Source organism: Rhinichthys klamathensis, unplaced genomic scaffold (genome assembly GCF_029890125.1).
Source record: "Rhinichthys klamathensis goyatoka isolate OS25496 unplaced genomic scaffold, OSU_Roscu_1.1 h1tg000042l_1, whole genome shotgun sequence".
Taxonomy (NCBI): domain Eukaryota; kingdom Metazoa; phylum Chordata; class Actinopteri; order Cypriniformes; family Leuciscidae; genus Rhinichthys; species Rhinichthys klamathensis.
In genome coordinates this window covers 3,340,045-3,361,264 of record NW_026606589.1, presented here as the reverse complement: position 1 = coordinate 3,361,264, position 21,220 = coordinate 3,340,045, and the positions used below count along the sequence as shown (strand labels likewise).

At 37.2% G+C, this 21,220-nt stretch overlaps 1 protein-coding gene across 2 annotated transcripts in view; it reads left to right on the top strand.

Moving 5' to 3' along the window:
* Positions 1-21,220, top strand: part of LOC130082283 (phospholipid-transporting ATPase ABCA1) — a 203,137-nt gene that overhangs the window by 65,971 nt on the left and 115,946 nt on the right. Inside the window, exons 11-14 of one of the 2 annotated variants that reach the window (XM_056247086.1) lie at positions 7,630-7,827; positions 10,498-10,706; positions 12,512-12,688; positions 17,507-17,729. In XM_056247086.1, the coding sequence (XP_056103061.1) occupies positions 7,630-7,827; positions 10,498-10,706; positions 12,512-12,688; positions 17,507-17,729 (807 nt within the window). The remainder of the gene's footprint in view (positions 1-7,629; positions 7,828-10,497; positions 10,707-12,511; positions 12,689-17,506; positions 17,730-21,220) is intronic. The other variant, XM_056247087.1, reaches the window with a different exon arrangement.

The following is a 21,220-nucleotide window of genomic DNA, read 5'->3' as shown; positions in this document are numbered from 1 at the left end:
AAACATGCCGTCATGTATCTGCGTATGCTTGATATGAAGTACTTGCTCAAACTTTGCCAATATGAGACCCTATTTATCCTTCCTTAAGCTTCTGTTTGGTTGGCTGTCAGAGTCTCTTGTCTGATATCTGAGCAAATTACATTTTTATATTCAGGTGTTTTGGCACAATGATTTATGTTTAATGGCTGAAATATTTAATGGTGGCCTCCATTAGCTGCAGTGCCCTAATGTGTTCATTTAATACTGCTTAATTTAAAAACATTTTAACATTTTAACTAGCAGAGCTTTGTGTTTTATTGGAAAATAGGGTGCCAATGGTTTTGAAATAGTGATCCAAAGAAGAGTGTATTAATGTGGCACTCAGCACATACAGTAAATGTCTACAGTATATGTTTGTCTGTCTGTCTGTCTTTCTTTTATATCTATCTATCATACATCACTTCAGACAAGAACGAGCACCAATTTGTTCATTTCCTGCAGTGGTCCCTCCAGCCTTTTTGCAGTGATGTGCTAAACAGATTTGGGCACTTTTAATACAATTATAATGATTGATAATAAGACTTTAATAATAATGATGTCACTCTTTTATTATGTGCTTCAGCCAAATGAGATGCAGGAGTGAATGCTTCTATGGACACTCTTATTCTGACCTCTAAATGGTGGTGAATGTGCTTGTCACCAAGTTCACAATTAGCAGTTCACAAAATGAGGAAACATACAGTACATCTCTACTTTCTTCCCCAGAGAGAAACATGCCGGTCATGTATCTGCTTATGCTTGATATGAAGTACTTGCTCAAACTTTGCCAATATGAGACCCTATTTATCCTTCCTTACCATTCTGGACACTCTGAAGGGTCTTCAAAGGTAAATCACACCTGTGGATAAATCATCTATATATTGTGACTTCTAAAAAATACATGCTTATAACATTTAACAAAAAAATAAAATGGCTGCACCTTGATTTTTCTCTTTCTTATTTGTCGTTTGATTATTAATTATAACGTCATAGAGAGCGAGAGATCTAATAAGCTTAATTTACACTAATACATAGATCTCTTTTGAAATAAGATGTGGTTTGTCCTGCTGTTTAGTCCCTCAAGACAACACAGACTGTTTACATTAATTTCGTGTAAAACTATTTTGAGATGCAGTAGGCCTAGGCTACATCGTGCGAGTCCCGCACGGCCGCATGCACGAGCACTCAAAGCGCGTGTGAGTATTTGAAATTGAAAGCAGCCTTCTGTCAGTGAGTTTCATATTTTTAATAGGCTACATATAAGCCCACAGCATTCCAAACGACATAAATTATGCCTTCGTAGAGCATTTGTAAGGAAAATACCGGCGGGCGAGACTGTGCACTGCAAGCGTAACATCGAGCAACACGCGCGAATGTCATTGTAATTCATTTCAACCTTTCCGAACTTCATGAAATATTATTTTGCCGAATGTTCGGGTGGTGTGTTTGTGTGTGAGGAATTGGAAGCAAGCAGAATAGGGTGTTTCTAAAACATACGCAGCGTGATCGCGCATCTGTGTAAAAACTAAGCTCAGAATAGTTGGAGAGAGAATCTTTTCTCCCACCCCTTGTATGACCAACACAATATTAGATTGATTAAAACATAAAATGTTATTTCCTGTAGGCCAGGGCTATATGCGTAGCATGCCAAGTTGATGCTTCCTCTGCAGACTACTTTACCAAGGCTCTCGCGTGTCACGTGACCAGAGTGTAATCGCAGCCAAAAAATCTTGTTTTATCATACCGCGATATTATTGCAAATGCAATTAAGCGTTCAGCCCTAGTTAATATAAAGTATTTTATCAGGAAGTGCTTTATTAGTGAGTTGACAGATACAGAGGACTTATCTTCTATTGTGAATGTAGTTCAGTGTCCATTATTGTTATGGATGACTCACCTCAGCTGAGAATGAAAGAGAGTCACAGACAGCCCTCACGAATGAAGACAGAGACGAAAGCTCTTAAACCTTAAAGAGAGAGGGAGAGAGAGAGAGAGGGAGAGAGTTTATTGCCCCTCCTCTGTGATAGGGTGCATAAAAAGAGAAGGTAATTATGGATAAGTGCAGGATCATTTTCACCAGCAGCAGGAAAGGGATTAACCAACGGCACACCTTCAGACAAACCCACTATCACACCATTTCCCCCATTCCCGCATTGCATCAGTGTCACTTTGAATGAGGTTATTGAGTAGAGGAGGATGAGAAGATGATTATGGATTGAGGAATGGTGAACTTTGTTTCTACCCTCTCATTACCTTGTGCGGAACCTTTACACAGATGCACAGGCCATTATGTCTGTCCAATATATTGCAAGCTACCTATGTAGGCAGCATAGATTCGCTCACAACTAGGGTTGTGTGACATTAACAAAAAAATAAAAAGCTGCATCTGAAGTTACATTTAGTGCATTTAATCTGACTCTTTAATGCAGATCTGAGGTGATATGAATGCATTTGCACTGCAGTTACAATTGCATAATGCTATGAAATTGTTTTAAATTGATATTGAAATATAAAAAAACAAAAAAAAAACAAATTATACTTTAAATATGAAACTAACGCAGCCAATAGCTGGTAGCAATTCACTCTAATAATGAGTGAATCGTTGAATCCATTCAACTGATTTAAGAAAGTGATCATCTTTAATGAATGGGTCATTGTATTATTTACTCAACCGATTTGTTAAATGCAGATTTATTCCGTAATGAAACATTGGTGTGTGCTGCTCTAAGATGTACAGCAGTTCTGCGGTGGTTTTGTTTGGAACTATTTCCAGTGGCGACAACAACAAACAACAAACGAGTAGCCAATCAGCATTAGGGGGCGTATGACGGTGGAGGAGAGCGAAAGAGCAAGAGAGAGATTTGAAGAAATACTGTAGAAAGAGAGATGGCTGTGAGACATTACAAAAGAGAAAAGCTCATAAGACTATCACTAGAAAACGAAGGGTTATGACCAGGAAAGAGCTTTAGGACCCATGTTAATATTGGAAAAGCTTTACAGCGCTGGAGAGAGCCAAGCGGAAGGCCTGAAAACAGATGTTGCTTTGATTCCGCTTCATACGCGAGTAACACTGGTTTTGAGTGTCATTGTTTCTCTGTTGGCAAGTAACAACAAACTCTTGTTTGTATTTACTCTTGTGTGTGTATGTTAATTTTTTGTGCTTCCTTGAAGTTCGTTCATCATCTTAGCTTTATTTTTCGTGAAACATTATTTTGTTGTGCTTCTGCTACGATAAATAGACATTTCGCTCTTGCATTGTGTGTGTAACGGAGGCCAGCTAGTGAGAGTTGTGCAGGCTGATGACTGCTAGAGAGAACACACTGTTTACTGCTTAGCTTCCCTGTTAGTGCATCAATCGGGGTTCAAGGCCGACTCGGAGCAGCGCTGTTAGGATTGGAGGGTGAGCTTTGGAGGCGGAGCAATGAAGAGAGGGGTGTGTTTGTTTGGGTTGATTTCAAATATCAACAATCTTCAGCAATGACTTTGAGAAATACCATACTACACCTTCAACTGTATTCAGAACAGAACAAGAATGAAAAATAAAAGTAGCTATATAAAAGTCAAGCCAAAATGAATTAATTTAAAGTGAAACTGAAACAGAAACCGGCGTTGCGCTCACGTATATAGCATACCTCTCTCATACGGCACAAATCCAAATGTTTCCATATTCGCAATGTATTTGGATGCTAAACTATTATGTAAACTATAGTGGTTCAACAGATCACAAAGCTCACGCTTTGGATCATATTACGGTTTTGAGTCACAGTTCGGATAATTTTTCGTATCAGCAAGAAAAAAATGAATTGGGGGTTAACAAATGTTACTTTGCTTTCCAGTTGTTACGTACTGATACCACAGCAAAAACTACTAGCCTAACTGATAAAGTTACATCATTAAAGGCAAGTGAAGAGTCAGTTGATTCAGTTCGATTGTAAAGATCCTTTATAATCACTCCTTTAATCAGTTATGAGTTGAGTCGCACAAGCACTTCACATGAAGATGACTTCACTCAATGTAAAGGGGTTCCAAATCAGTCATGCATCCTACATTTCAGTTACAATGATTCCTGAGAAGATGGCACAGCAGTCCACTAGGGTTATTAAACAGAGCCGGTGTCTGTCTGTCTGTTTCCATTTAAACTGTTTGGTTGGCTGTCAGAGTCTCTTGTCTGATATCTGAGTAAATTACATTTTTATTTTCAGGTGTTTTGGCACAATGATTTATGTTTAATGGCTGAAATATTTAATGGTGGCCTCCATTAGCTGCAGTGCCCTAATGTGTTCATTTAATACTGCTTAATTTAAATACATTTTAACATTTTAACTAGCAGAGCTTTGTGTTTTATTGGAAAATAGGGTGCCAATGGTTTTGAAATGGTGATCCAAAGAAGAGTGTATTAATGTGGCACTCAGTAAATGTCTACAGTATATGTTTGTCTGTCTGTCTGTCTTTCTTTTATATCTATCTATCATACATCACTTCAGACAAGAACGAGCACCAATTTGTTCATTTCCTGCAGTGGTCCCTCCAGCCTTTTTGCAGTGATGTGCTAAACAGATTTGGGCACTTTTAATACAATTATATAGCCTGGATGCCAGCCCGAACCCCGCCCACAACATTTTTTGATCGGGAAGTTCGGTCTGGACTCGCTCCATTGAGGAGTAATTATGATCGGTTCAGAAATCGTCGGGCCAATCAAATTGCCAGGGCGGGCTTTATACGATGATGGACAGATGATCTGCAGGGACGCAATCCTCACGTTATCAAAGAGCGCTTGGGTTGAACTGGTTTCCCTCACAGATGACTGCCGCTGGAGAACTGAGATGTAGAGATTCCGCTATCGCGTCCGTTGTAAAAGAAATCGACAGCGCATTCATTTTAAAAGACGAACATAGAACTGCAATCAAGGCATTTGTCGATCGGAAAGATGTGTTTGCCGTCCTTCCTATGGGATTCGGCAAAAGTTTAATTTATCAGCTGGCTCCGATGGTAACTAAGAAGATGGGACGCAATGAAAACCCTGTGGTCGTTGTAGTTTCTCCTTTGGTCGCACTCATAGAGGGCCAAGTAAAAGAAGCAACACTCGTTATTTTACTTCTTCCAGCGTGCGTGCATTTGAGTTCTGTAGTTGACAACTGTGCTATGCAAAGTAGTTGACTTACTGCGTTGCTCTCATTGGTTGTAGGTCTATCCAATTGAGTGCAGAGTTTTTTTTTTTCCTGGTTCGGTTAAGACACGCCTCATAATCAAAGCCCTATGAAGCAGTATCAGACTCACATTCTGACTAGAATATGAGTATGACAAAGTCAGGCTAACAATTATAATGATTGATAATAAGACTTTAATAATAATGATGTCACTCTTTTATTATGTGCTTCAGCCAAATGAGATGCAGGAGTGAATGCTTCTATGGACACATTAAACATAGACACACACACACACACACACACGCTAGCTTTCAAAAGAATCCACAACCACACTCAAGGCAACAGAATGATTTACATATGAATTGTGACTTTCAATAAATGTGTGTGTTTGTATGTGTTTGTTTGAATACGTCATATGTGCGTAGGTGTGTGTGCGCGCGTGATGCATTCATGTTTATTTATGTGCGCTAGTATGTTTATGTTAGCATGTTATATGTGTGTGTGGGTGTGTCTGGGTGTGTTTATATGTGAATAAATATTCATATTTGCATGTCTATGCACATGTATGCTGTTTGTGTGTTTGTATATTCGTGTATGTGTTTGTTATGCACCCCTGTGTAGAGTGACACGATTTTATCCTTGCAGGTTAGGACAAGGAATTATAAAGGAGAGGGGTGGAACTGCAATTTATGACAAAAACGTGTGAGTGTGTCTGTGTGTGAGAGAAACGCAGAGAGACAAAGAGGCTTTTTCAGTGCTAAGCTTGATACCAGACAACTCTGAAGAGCAACAGTGCCACCTAGCTTGAAGAGAGAGAGCGAGAGAGAGAGGATGGTGCACACACTAATTGCCTGGCTGTACAGAGACTAACATGCTCTCTGAAAGTCTGGAGGATGCAAATGCAATTGCAATGCGTTTAGCACAGGGATGTGAGAAATCCTTTTACGTACAAAAACTGCAACTTTATGGGTGTTCTTGTAGTATTGTTAGGGCTGTGTGTCAGTGTAGCAGTGTGTCAGTTTAGTACCGATGGCGGTCTGACTGACAGGCAGCTGTTTTGGAAGACTTGAATGCGTAGCTATTTGCTTCTCATGGCATGTGTGGTAATGCGGTTGTGCGCAAGAATGTTCAAATGCACTTCCTGGCCAAAATGGCTGTCTTGGTGCAGTGTTATTTTAGAATGATTTATATTACCGGTAGTGTTATTTTAGGTTTTATTGTATATTGTTTTATCAATATTTTGAATAGCTTTTATTTTTATGTTTTTAGTTGTCATGTTAATTTTAGTTAGATTTTTAGTCATATCATTATGTGCTTGTGTCATTTATTTGATTTTTCATTTATTTCTAGTTAATAATTTTAGTGATTCAACTTAAACTTTGCCAAGGCAAAATTTCTAATTTTTCTTTAGTTTTTCAACTATTTAGATTTTATTTCAGCTTTATTTCAATTACAGTAACAGAAATGTTTTTAATTGTTTCAGTTTTTAAAAGTTTTAGTTAACGATGATAACCCTGAATTATATACTATTATAATATTTATTCATGTTTTGTTATATATGTTTATTTTTATTTTTATTTTAGTTTAAATTAAAGTGATTTTGTCTTTTAAGTTTTAAATAGTTCTATTTAACTTAAATTTATTGCATTTTAGGTTACACATAACCTTTTTTAATTTCAGTTAGTTACTTTCTAATTTTATTTCTAAATATTACATCAATTTTTTTATCTATTATTTATATTCGAATTTATTTCAGCTTTAGTTCAATAACCTAAAATAGTAATATAGTTTTAGGGTACGTTTACACAACTATATGTTTAAGAAGTTTTTCCTTTGAGTTTTCCGCGTACAGACGACACCATTGTCAAAATGATCCCCACTCACATGGTTCTGCGAAAAAGACTAAAGATGCTGTATTCTTCGGCTAGGCCATTTGATGGCGAGGAAACACTATAGATTGAACATGTGCATGACGTCATTGTCTTTAAAGATTCACGTTTTTGTTTTTTACACAGTGAGCGTTTTTAAAAACTGCCACTTTGAAACCCGTTTTCAAAAGTTTGCGTTTTCAGGCACCCAAACCACTGTTGTTGTGTAAACCAACAGCCAAAACGCATAAAAAGTTTTACATTTTTAGTTGAAAACGGTGTCGTGTAAACAGCATCAACAATAATGACATTGACATATCGACATATTAAAGTAAACACAGTTGAATAAAGGTGGGACAAAAAAATAAATACAGGATTTCTGGATAAGACCCTGAAGTATAAAGCCTAACAGATCTGTCCAATATCTGATGTATATTGTTAACAACAATAATAACAAGAACAAGAGAAACATTCACTGCTCTTGTGTAATTGTTATCAAGTGTCGACTACTGAAATCTTGGTTTGTCACAACCGTAGTTTTACAGCATACATCGGTTGTGTTGTGTAACCCTGTGAATGTGTTCTGTGTTTTACAGGGTCTTCTGAAGAACCCTGTTCTTGCTGTAGTTCTGGACCAGAGGTTGGAGGACACTAGCCTGTCCACAGCGCTGATCAGCAACTTCCTGTTTAACGGTCCCGAGTCCAAGCGCCCAGCAGGAATGCCAGCCTTCGACTGGCGTAACATCTTCATCGCCGTCAGCCAGATAGCACAGCAACTCACTCAGATTCTACGGGTCTGTTTTCTACACTGTAGTTTGTTGCAGGGCTGTTCGGAATTGAATGGAGAATGCCGTTTCTTTGCCTTTCAGTTCCTAAATTTAAATTGAATTTGAACTTAGGTCACAAACAGGATGGAGAATTTGTCCTGTTGTTGTGTCATTTTCCACTAAAATTTAAGTTCATCAAAACAAACTTTGAAAGTTTGGTTTAAAAAAGTTTTACGTATTTGCTTGCTTGCTTATTGCTTATTTAAGTGTAAAGGTTATATAGACCTTTCAATTTCCCATAATGTAATAGCAAATGCCGTTTCTTTGCCTTTCAATTCCTGAATTTGAACTGAGGTATAGCAAACAGGATGCAGAATTTGTCATTCGAGTTTGAATTTAAGGAAAAAGAATGAATTGAAATTTAAAGAAATTGACAGAAGTGTCATTTTTTACTAGGCTTAAGTTCTTAAAGACAAACTTTGAATGTTGGCTTGGGGAAAAAAAAAGAACTCATTTAAGTTTGATTGTTATATAGGCTTTACATGTCCCTGCATGCCATTACCTTTATTCCTCTTACAATTCAAATTCCAATTCAACATCCTGTGAAGCATGTTGCCAATCTCATGAATCGAATTCCAATTCCTAAACTCTGAATTGCTGGTTCATGTCTCTTTTGATTTTCTCACAACAATTAACTTCATGTTTCATTCAGAATCTCTGCTTTTCTCTTAGCCCTTTTCAGCCTTCCTTTGTTCTGATCTCTTTTTACTCTCTTCACCGTTGTCTTCCCTCTTTTATTCTCAATTTGTCTGAAATTCAGGCTGGATCAGGATGGTGTAGCCTAGGGGGTGAACAATCTGGGCTGGCAACTAAAAAGTTACAGGTTTGGGTCTCACAAAGGTTGATCAGTGAGCCATTATGAAGGCACTGAACCTCTGATTGATTCAAGCACACTGAAACTGTAATGGGTGCGCTCTAAAGGCCCTTTCATATGATCCAACTCTGTGGATCAAAGAGTCAAGTTGCATTGTTGCACACTAGTCAAGCATTGTAACGCTGAAAGTGCAGCCAATGAGCACAGTGATTCATTTGCATGATGTATCATTTTGTGATCAAAACCAATCAAAGAATCAAAGCACAAAATCTGTGCGTATCTAGATACATTGAGTTGTACTACAAAACACTGAATCCTTGTCATGACATTCAGAGATAAATACTCTGTGGTGGAAATCAAAGCAGCACATGACATTTGTGTTGATACAAGCAATGGAGCCCTAAATATAAGCCCTAAAAGTCCATTTAAATTATCTGATAAATGACTAAAGGGGTAGTTACACTGGATTTGAAGAAATTTAAATTGGCTACACCAACAATAAACATTGTAGAACAAAACATTTAGAATATTAAAATACACTATATTGGTCCGGTTTCACGGACAGGGCTTAAACTAAACCAGGATTAGGCCTTGGTTCAATTAGGGTGTTTATAGCTTTTATAAACATGCCTTAGAAAAAAAAACATTACTGATGTGCATCTTGAGACAAAACAATGACACTCACATATTTGAAGACATGCCAGTGCAAGTTGCTTTCAGTAAAAACATCTCAAACATGCATTTTAATCTAGGACTTAAGCCTGGTCTGTGAAAGCGGGAGATTAATATATAGAATATTAAAATATAAAATCTATTCCAGTTTTCTGCAGCACTACAAACCATGCAACCATTTTGAAGTTTGTATTCTTGTACATTTTAGGATGACCAAAAGCCTGCAAGGACCGATTGTTTCAATAACACATTTTAGTAGTATAGCAATAATATCAAATCAGTAAAATCTGTAAACAATATCCTAAAGTGATAAAAACATTACCGTATATATCAACTTTTAACAGTATTTATTATCTTAATGTAGAAAACCCATCCATCATTACATAATTTTGTAATATTACAATATATTACAACATAATATTATATACAATTATATTTCTACTCTGAAAAATTGTTTTATTCTGTTTATACCCTTAAAAAGGCTTTTGATCAAGTTAATCCAAATTTAGTTTAGTTCGATTTTTTGTGTCTTAGTTTATATTTTACATTTTAATTACTAAAGTATGGTTTTCACCATGAAAATGTGAAATATGAACTGTATTATAAATTATAAAAAATATGAATTATATTTATAAATTAGAATTAACCAAAACGTTTCAAGTAGATAAAAAAATACGTTTTTATATTAGTTCATGATACTTAATTCATTAACTAATGCTAAAAAATTAAATCTTGTAGTTTTAAGCTCTTTTAGGGCTCAAATGAGGCATTATTTGGGTTGTTCCACTGAATGCATGTGCATCTTTTCTAATAAGATGTTTGGCTCTTTTACCATTCAAAGTCATGGCATTTTGTCAGTGGATGTTGTCCAGTCTTGACATGTTTTATGGTTCTTTATTGTTCAGCTTGATTGGATGCAGATGTTTCCTCTGTTCTCTTTCATTTATTCTGTTCTCTGTTTACTCTTCTTATTCGGTCTCTCCACGGCTGAGCTCAATCCCGAACTCTCCTTTGCAGACGCTTCTCTGTTCTGCCTGCTGCTTCTGTTCACCGTACGCCACATGAATCCCATTCTTCACTGTCAGATTCAGATGCAACAGAGGTGCTGAAAACTGTGTGTGTGTGTGTGTGTGTGTGTGTGTGTGTTTCAGTGTTTTGATCTGGATAAGTTTGAAGGTGTCAGCAGTGAGACTGTGCTGGTTGAACAGTCATTTAAGCTCCTGAATCAGGACAGGTTCTGGGCTGGACTGGTCTTCACGGGTCTCTATGACTCCAGTGACCTCCAGCCTCCTCCCCACATCAGATACAAGATCCGCATGGAGATCGAGGAGACCGAAAGAACTGACAAAATCAAGGAGAGGTTAGAACAGAAAACACTACAATCACCATACGGCAGCTGAAAAACATGAAAATAAAAGCTGAGGGGCAGGGAAGACATTTTATATGAAATGAAATCTTTATTGTTCATTTGCATGGAAAAATGTATCTTTGCCCAAACTGGTGGAATAACTTACGTAACACAACTTATACACATATTCGCATATATTCAGTCCAAAGATTAAACAATTATTTAAAAAAAAAAACAATTGACAAACGGATAAAATGTCTCTTAAAAACATTTTTAGTTGGTCTGTGTACCTTGTAGCTCCTTCCTGATGGCAGATTTTCAAATTCATGGATGTAAAGGACATTTAAGATCATTGATGCTTTCTTTATAGCAGTGGTATTCAGGTATCCGCTACATCCATGGTTCCATAATTGCGGTATTTTAGCGCGTCAAAACAATGGAGCGGTACACATCATAAGCGCTCAGGGTCGTTTACGCTAATGATCTTTCGGCTCTACATCCTCTTAAAAAAAGAGCTAGAGCCAAACACGCTTAATTCTCTCTCCCCTTACGGAAAAGAAGTTTATTCAAGTGTGCTATTAGTATACTTCTTTGAAAGTATACTTCCTAATTTTTTGATTAAGTCTACTTTTTATGACTTCTCAGAAATATACTTAAAATAGCACTTAAGTATTTTTGATTTATACTGACAGAAAAGTATATTTGGCCTATACTTGTACTCAGTTTTTTTATTGAGATATAGGCCTACTTAAAAGTGTTGGCCTAATGAAGTATTCTAAGTATACTTGGCTTGTGGTTGTTTTTTCCCCCACATAGTTTTACATACTGTCTAAAACACGTACATGTTTGAAAATATTGATTTATAAAGAAAACAGATATGTTCCTAATTCTGAGTATCTGAATTTTTGTGTAGGCTTGTCCACTAGTAGCGATCACTGATATACGGTATATAGGGTGCGCTACTACTCATCTTCTGAAAGATTACAGAATCTCCAGATCAAAACACAGACGAAGAAGAAGCAGAAACAACACAAGTGACAGATGATTGCTTAAAGGGAACCCCGGGTTTTAAGACTTGTATGGTTTAATACAGTATAACGTTATGTCTCACTGAAATATGTAGTAGAAAACCCATGAAATATTTACGTTATTTAAAAAATCATATTTAAAAATACTTCAGTATATTTAATAAATCGAACTTGAAGTATACTTCTTTTTCATAAGGGTCCCTCTAAAGACGTAAAGCGCCACATTAAGAGCTGCAGATGACGTGGTTGTTTTAACAACAGTATCAGAAACACTGTGAGCAGCAAATAGACGTTAGCCAAAACGCTGCAGAAAACAAGAATGCTGCAAATACAATTATGTTTATCTGTCATACAGATGACTCTGACCGTTTAACTAAACCAGGTTTGTGACAAGACCCTTTAGACGTTTTGTTTTTTTCCATACATTTAGCATTATTAATCAGCATATTAAGAGCATAATAAACAATGTTATATTTTAGAAAATTGTTTAGGCTAGGATGGCAAAGAGAAGACTTTGAAATTACTAGGTGGCTTTGTTTTGAGCTCATGATGACAGTTTCAGTTTTTAGATTATGTACGATGTTTAGTAGTTTATTAGTTTGAGCAAAATATAAAAATGGTCCATACTTCTCTTAAGAGGTAAACCCTGTACTTTAAGTAATTTTTCCCATTACAGTGCAGTTGTACCATATCACACATAGGCTACTGTAAAAACTGATCAGTAAGCATGTGCTGCTACTGCAGCGGGTTTACTGGAGATTTATGGTTTTGTGTTCATGTGTGTTTTAGGTCCTGGTCCCCAACGGCCCGCGACAACCCATTTAATAGCCTGCGGTATGTGAGAGGAGGGTTTGTGTACCTGCAGGACATGGTGGATCGAGGAATCACTAAGGTCCAGACTGGAGTCAGTCAGCCGCTCGGAGTATTCGCACAACAGATGCCATACCCTTGTTACATGGACGACGTGTAAGCAAAACTGTGTGTGTGTGTGTTTATGAGTGATCACTTCATGCAAAACTGCCCTTGCTCAGGCGTTTTGTCCGTGACTGTGAAATATGAGAAATTATATAAACACTGATGGTCGATGTTTTCATATTTAAATGATAGTTTGGTGTTGAGAGTGGGATGGTAGACCATGCAGAGAGGAAAGGGATGTTTTTCAGTCGATCTTACAGCATAATCAACGGCTGTGATTCATGGCTGAAGTAAATGTCAAATTAATATTGGCTTTGATTGGTTTTCTCTCTCTCTCCATCGGCCTGAAAAATCCATCAGCGGGGGATTGTGTGCATTTGTTTATTTGTGGTGACGTGAACGTCAGAGCCACTGCTGAGCGCCACTGTGTTGTTTTAATGTGTTTATTGATTCGTGTGAAAAGCTGTGTTTTATAGATTTGAATGAGGCTGCTTTCATGAAACTGAGACATCATGCCTGGGGTCTCAAACTCTAGCCAGGTGATATTCTCAAATATAAGTGTTTTTGCTACCATGTATCTTAATTTGGTACCATGTACAACATGCATGCGCACACCCAAACATTTCTAATGGATGTGCACATACAGGCTTGTTTGTTGTCGTAACCGGGCTGCATTGTGCATAGAAGTCATTGTGGGAGGAAATAATCACAATATTAATAATAATACAATATGCATTAAGATGGGGGGGGACTTCATTTTTATGCCCCCTGTTACATATTGTATAAATTTAAGCAATGCTTCTTTCACAATAATTAGTTCATTGATCGTAATTAGTTAGTTAGTCTAGTTAGTAGAGATAAAATGATAATTACAGATCCTTGCTTTAAGAAAATTAGTGGACTGTGAAAGATCAGATAGAAGGAAGCAATAGAGATTCACATAGACAATGAAAAAAAAAAGAAACTATAGATCATCGCACGCAGCTTTCAGACACGACTTTCTGCGAATCTTAGAAAACTTCTGTATTTAAATTTTTTATGAAATCTGAGAGATTTCTGTCTCTCCATTGACAGTCTACGCAACTACCACTTTGACGCTTTAAAAAGTTCACAAAGAGATCGTAAAACTAATCCTTATGAATTGAGCGGTTTAGTCAAAATTTTCTGAATATTAAATGTCCCCAACTAAGCAAGACAAAAGCCAAGGCAACAGTGGCAAGGAACCAAAACTCCATCAGGTGACAGAATGGAGAGAAAAAAAACCTTGGGAGAACCAGCCCGATCTCATGGCAATTCGTACGAATTTTACGAGGTGGCTAATTCGTACTAATTCATACGACCTCACTCGTACAAATTCGTACGATTTTTGCTAATTCGTACATATTTTACGAGTTACCAAATTCGTATGAATTCGTACGAATGACCTACTCCTGACCCCGCCCCTAAACCTACCCATCACGGGTTTAGACAAATCTTACAAATTTGTACGAGTGAGGTCATATGAATTAGTACGAATTAGCCACCATTTAATCACTCGTACGAATTCGTACGAATTGGTCGTGAGATAGCGTTGGGAGAACCCAGGCTCAGTCGGGGGCCAGTTCTCCTCTGGCCAATGAGCGAACAGTGTATGATTATGATCCAGGCAGCATTACAGGTCTGAAGTCAGATTGAATCAGAACATTCAGAATATAACAGATAACAGAAATTATGCTAGCGCAGTTTCATTCAGCGGACTCACCTTTTGCTCTCCCTCAACCTGGACCAGGCTGTTCAGGTGGCTGTGAGCGGCCTCTCTTTTACCCTCTGGGATGAAATGAAGATGTTTGAACCGAGGATCGAGCATACAGGCTACAGTGGGGATGGTTTCTGTCAGATCGTCGGACTCCAGTTTAAACCGTGTTTCCAACTGCCGTCGAGCAGTGTTCTTAAAGAAAAAAACAGTGTTCCCTCTGGGCTCTTCATCTGTTGTCGTCTGCAACGCGGCCATGTTGTTAGTATCAAAATGAGCGCAATCATAGTGTCACATGATCAACGCGACTAGTCGACGTCAAGCTTAAAGCGTCACGGCATTGCATTAAGGTCGACTAATCGACTAGTCGGTTTAACCACTACCACCCAGTAGAGCATTACAATAATCTAGCCTTGAGGTCATGAACGCATGGACTAACTGTTCCGCATTTTTCATTGAAAGCATATGTCGTCATTTAAATATATTTTTAAGATGGAAGAATGCGGTTTTACAGATGCTAGAAACGTGACTTTCAAATGAAAGATTTGTATCAAAGAGCACACCCAGGTTCCTAATCGACGATGAAGAATACGTCGAACATGAACATGAAATAATCTTACTGATTCAAAACTTTGGAAACAGTAGTGTACATCCTATTTTTTTGTATTGCTTCTAATTGTTTATGCATGTAACATTTAATGTGTTTTTGTGTTAGGCGTTTTGTGCATGTGTGCGTGTGTGTGTGTGTTGTAAGGTCATAAATATCTTAATCCTGAAACGCTGTTCAGCCTCCTGGCAGAATCAGTCAGACCTGCGTCATTTAGTTCCACTTGAAAACTCCCAAAACTCCAATTCTATTCAGCATTGGAGGGACAGAGAATGGAGAGAATGCTAATTTGCTTTCCGGTCTATGTGTCTGTGTTGAGCCATTTTTCACCTCACCAAAAGCAAAAGCCGCATGTTCTTGAAGGGAATCTCTGTGTCTCAAGGATTTATAATATCAATCCTTTAATGATCCAATAGCAGCCTTCAAATTTTACGTAAAAACAATAAAAACTTAAGATATGCAATTAACATTTAGAAACTGTATTTGAAATGAATAAGGAGCAATAAATAAATACTGATACAAAAAACATAACATTATTGAAGTACTAAAAACTAAATAAACTAAAACTAAATACTAAAATATAATCAAATATTTATAGACATATTAAAAGAAACGAAACTAACAAATTACATTTTCAAGTTGTAACTTAGTGCCAATTTACATTGGAACTAGGGTAAGTTGCTAGTGAAAATAATTGTGCCATTAAAGTATATAATGCATATAGTTACCTTATTTTATTTTATTCCATCAATGAATCGGATGCTAAAACAACACAGACGCAATGTCTGAACAAATTTCAGCAGGTTCCAATCAATCTTAATGGCTATAGAAAGTGCTCGTCATTCTTATTGATAACCAACATTTGTTAATGTTACCATACTTAGCCGTTTACATCCGGACGGGCAACCGTTTGTGCTGCTGTGTGAACGAAACCGAAGAGAGTTGAGTGAGATGTGATGGTAAATTAATGCGTTTTAAAGAGTTTGTTATCGCCGTCCCCCGACTGTTTCTGGTGTCAGCTCTAATTGTATTGCGGCGCCTCTCCCTGACTGTATTTATGAAAGGTAAGCAGAACTGATATGAGAAATCTATAGCTTGTCATATTTTGAGAGCACATGATATATTTGAGCTGCTAGCTAATTGAGCACAGACAGCACTTTGTTTCCGGAACCTTCTGCTCCGATATTGACATGACATTTTACTGGCCTTATGAGAGTACTTTAATACAGGCTTACTGTATTATCAAACCGTCACCGAATGATGTATCATACTGACGCTGAGCTCTGTGTGTGGTGTAAAGATCATCCAGCACAGCAGGATTCATTCAGAACCATATCAGCAGCACCTTGATGAGCAGAGGTCATTATTATAGTACCAACCCTGGGTTATTATTGTTAACTAACACTAAAACCATGAAATCATTACTTGACATAAAACAAGCTTTAACTGAAACCAGTTGCCAAGGCAACATTTCTCACTTTGGTTTAGTTTAAGTACAAAAATAACTAAAACTAAACAAGCTAAGTTACTATATTGACATATTGAAAAAAAATTAACAATTTACTTAAAGGCTTATATAATGCATTATAAAATATCTGTAATGCCTTAATACACATTTTTATGCATTTGATGATCTCAGGATTAATTGTAACCACAGGTATTATGCTGATCTATTCATTGTTGCACCTTTACAAAGTATAATGCATTAAAACATGACAAACAAGCAATTTCAGATGTAACAATGAATCTGCAAATATAATGCATGTTAACCTTGCTTACATCTATTTATGAAAAGCTATAATGCATTATACATAAAGGATTTAAATGAAGTGTTACCAAAAAAAAAACTAATAAAAATAGCAAATTTATAAAGTTGGATGAATATTATAATAATTTATCCACATACATACAATATACTCACATACATTGATATATATCATATAGCAAATCTCAGCTACCTAACTTTTATTTTGTTCCAAAATATAACTTTATTATATTAACACTTAACTGTTTATAAAAATATATATATATATAAGTATGTACTCACTTTATTTGCATACACACTGTATCCTTGTGTTGGGCGATAAATACTATATATCAAATCTCAACTGCTTGTATTGTCCCGAAGTGTAAACTATATTATTGCAATGCTCCAATCTGATAAATGTGGCTCTAAGGCATGAATAAATTATGGTATTATAAACATCGACATCGTGATTTTCAGTAAAGCTGCTTTAAAATAAACACAACAAGATAACTAAAACTAACAAAAAATCAAAATGAAAACATAAAATATGAAAATTCCATCTAATTTAAAATATTAACAAGACCTATAATAGTATATCAATGATACTAAAATAACACTAGTTCACGGCACGCACACATGTAAATTCTTTCATTTATTCAGCTACTCGATCCAAACCTGGAATTTTTTTTTCTTCTTCTTTCGTTTTTTCTGTAAACGTATGTGAGTGAATGAAGTCATGTTGATTTTTGGGTGTTCTGAGATCAGTTCTGGTCATTCCTGCAGCTTTGTTTCATCCATTGGCACCATGTTGCCCATGTTCCTGGTGCTAGCGTTCATCTACACGGCCTGCCAGACCATCAAAGGCCTGGTTCTCGAGAAGGAGCGCCGTCTGAAGGAGGTTATGCGGGTTGTCGGTGTTCGGAACGGTGCAATATGGTTCTGCTGGTTCATAGAGAACATGGTTCTGATGACCATTCCCTGTGCTTTGATCTCTTTGATGGTGAAGGTTAGTGTCGCCGAAACACTGAAAAATCAGAAACCGAAATCTGACCGAATAAACAGACAAAAAAAGTCAAGGATGCAAACTTGTCACCTTTTGGTGAAAACCGGCATTTGCAGGGTTCTGCAAGGAGTCGCTAGCCTGGTTAAAACCAGACCATTCTCTCAGTTGTAACTGAGTTATGGTCTGGCAAAGCGTCATAGACAAATCATTTCCAGAGGGGTGTCACCAACCGACGTCGCGGATAGACCTAAAACCAATCAGAGAGTTGTTCTTTGCTCGGTTTTTAACAAAAAGGAAACGTTCAAATCGCTTAAAACAGACGCGATAGCTGATTCGAACGAGTGATGTTCGACGGCGGCATCCATCTTTGTAATGTAGGCTACAAAATCTGCTTTAAAAACCCAGCGCTGTCGTCATCGTCTAAAGCCCGCCCCAACATTTCTGATTGGTGCCTCGATTTCGACGGATTGGAAATGAGCTTGAATGAGCTCTTTGCCATACTAACTTTCAGAGCAAATCTAAATTTGCCGGAAGTTGTCTGGGTTTTCCCAGGCTAAGGAGTCGCGGGAAATAAAATGAGAGCTTAGCACTTAAAGCGCAGCACTGCGTTCATTTACACACGAAAAGCTCATGCTCCGGTGTTTTCAGTGTCTCGGTTCACAATAAATGCTGCTCCACACAAACTCCATCTCTGCATGTGATGTGAGTTTGTGTCGCGTATTAATGTGTATTTCGTATATTAAATCTTTTGTCAATAAAAAAGAAGCTAAGAAAATAAGAGAGCCATAAATATTAGTGTTGTAATTTTACTGTTTCTCTGTAAAATAAACTCTCTGTAAAATAAACATTATTTTACAGTATTATTATTACTAAAATGATGTTTTTCTTTTTTAATTAGTTACATTTTTATATTTCAATATAATATAATAAAAATAACATTTTAAATAATAAGAGTAATAATGATTGTTATTATTGTATGGTCTTATTAAATCAACACATTCTCATCCCAAGGCGTCATCTAACTGACACTTTTGACCATGCGTCAACATGCCGACGCACATGGTACCCTTTAAGCGTCAATATGAGACGCTCATCCTCGGGCGTCATCTAACTGACGCTTTTGACCATGCGTCTAAATTCGACGCTCATGGCACCCTTTAGCCTCAGTTAGATGACGCTTCCGTTATGGGTAGGTTTAGGTCTGGGGTAGGGTTAGGGTTAGACCACTAGGAGGCGCGTCTCATATTGACACTTAAGGGGTACCATGTGCGTCGGCATGTTGACGCATGGTCAAAAGCGCCAGTTAGATGACGCCTTGGGATGAGAACGGGCTGATTAAATGGCTAATATTTTTTTTAAAGCAAGTCCGTTGACCCTCTAGAAGGTTTGCACCTTTTTCGCACAGATAAGTATGCATCCTTGAGAAATCAAACCGAATAATCAAAAAAATCAGACATCGGGCCTAATAATCAAAACCGCAATCAGACCGAAAGATTATACAAAACAGAAATCACTCAACATCATCACAAAGCATTTTGAGAACACACAAGTCACATTTTCTTTAAAGTCAACGTGAAACCAAAATGGATCAATTTTTATATCACGTAAGCCGTCAGCTCACGGGAAAGAGTGTCAACTGTATAGTAGCCTAACCATACAAATTTGTTTGTTGACAGATTACTTCAGTTTGAGCTTTAAATTCAACAGATTTGCTATACGTTTCATAACGGTTTGTTTGCACCCCTTTAGAATGCAAACCAAACTGAGCTACAATAGATTTAAAGTCATTAAAAAAAAAATGTTAGAAAAGCTCAAATGTAATGTTTAAAAGGCACAATGATCTATTTAACATAGAAGAAATGAAGGTGCTTGTGTTGAGAGGTTGCTTATTCATAAAGTCAAAGTGCTTTGTGGTTTCAATGCTCATGATTACAGTGGAAATAATTACAGGGAAATGATTATTCCAAAATTGAAGCAAATCAAGCAGAAACGGGTTGAACTTTGATTCCTCTAAATTGGGTTATTATGCTAATTTGTTATGCACAGTATCAAATTGTTGATGATTTAGTACCGACCTCCTACTTATCACTCGCTGCCTCCCTCCGTCGTCTTTTTAAAGAGTGTTTTTCTGTTTCCAGAGCATTTTTTGTTCAGCTGCAATGAGATAGTGATAATTCTCTCCTGTTTTACACTTGTAGGTTTTTCGCTTCCACATTGGTTGTCACAGGGTAAACTTATTTCCAATGTGTTCCAATAGAGGCCAAGTTCTGAAATCTTTTTCTCTTTATGAATTAAACTTTGTGTGAATATTTGAACTTGTTTAAAAGCAACATCACACTCACACAACATAACTTTTGCTATAAGGAAGCTTCAGACTACCAGAGGCGATTTGGTCTCATGCTAAACTAAACTTCTCAGTCATGTCGTTCTCTTTGTCAGTTCATTTAATTTATTCTCTTTGTTCGGTTCGCTCTGCATTTTCACACTTTCATTTGCATGCTCACTAGTGCATTTACATGCTCCTAACAACATTATAAAACTCATCTTAAAATCTGTAAATATATAAACTTAAATGATTTAGTACATACAGAACATTGCACTTTAAAATAAAAAAAAACATTGAATTTGCATTGGGTTGAATTTCACTCTTTTTGGAAACCATTTGTGCATCTGTGCTGGGAACACAATTGGTTTTAACCAATGTAAATTCTTGTACATTATATAATGAAGCCACGGAAAAGTGACTATATGGAAAATATAAGAAGTGTGAGACCAGTTTACTAATGTTAATACCACAAACCAGTAACCGAAGCAGCTTTACCCTTCAGTAGTGTATTTCTGATTCCTGTGAAACGGATCAATTCTGTGCCCCTGAGCACGAGAAGAGTGACAGCTGGCCTGTTATTGTGACACAATGGAAGGGAACAGACAGGTGATCATAAACAAAAGTTTATTAATAGGATGCAGGGAACAAACACTGGTCGATGGAAGGGTGAATGTGAAGTTCAAGCAGTTGCACTGTGACTTAGCTGGGTGGAATATGATGATCACAGGTGCAGTGGTTGAAGGATGGTACAGGCTGAACACACACAACGGCTCGGGATCAGAAGACTGGCATCCTAAGATGGGTAGTCAGGCAGGTAACGGGAGTTGTAGCAAGAGATGAGTCTGTACGTGGTTAGACAAGACCAGACAATGGTGTGCAGGTTGTGTGTGGTGTATATATAGTGCGGGTTGATGAGGAGGTGCAGGTGCGTTGAATCAGTAGTCCGGGGAGAGTGAACGAGTGGGCGGAGCGTGCTGATCTGGTGACGATTGGCTGATAGATGGTTGTGTCACCATGACAGTTATAGACCCATTATAGGAGTCTTTATAATCAGTGGTGTGATTATTCAACTTTCTCAGCCTTTTACACTCTAAACCTCTTTCATCGTTCCTTCGTTTCCATGGTAAAAACTAATATAGCTAATGTGCAGGGAATCAGCAGAATAGTG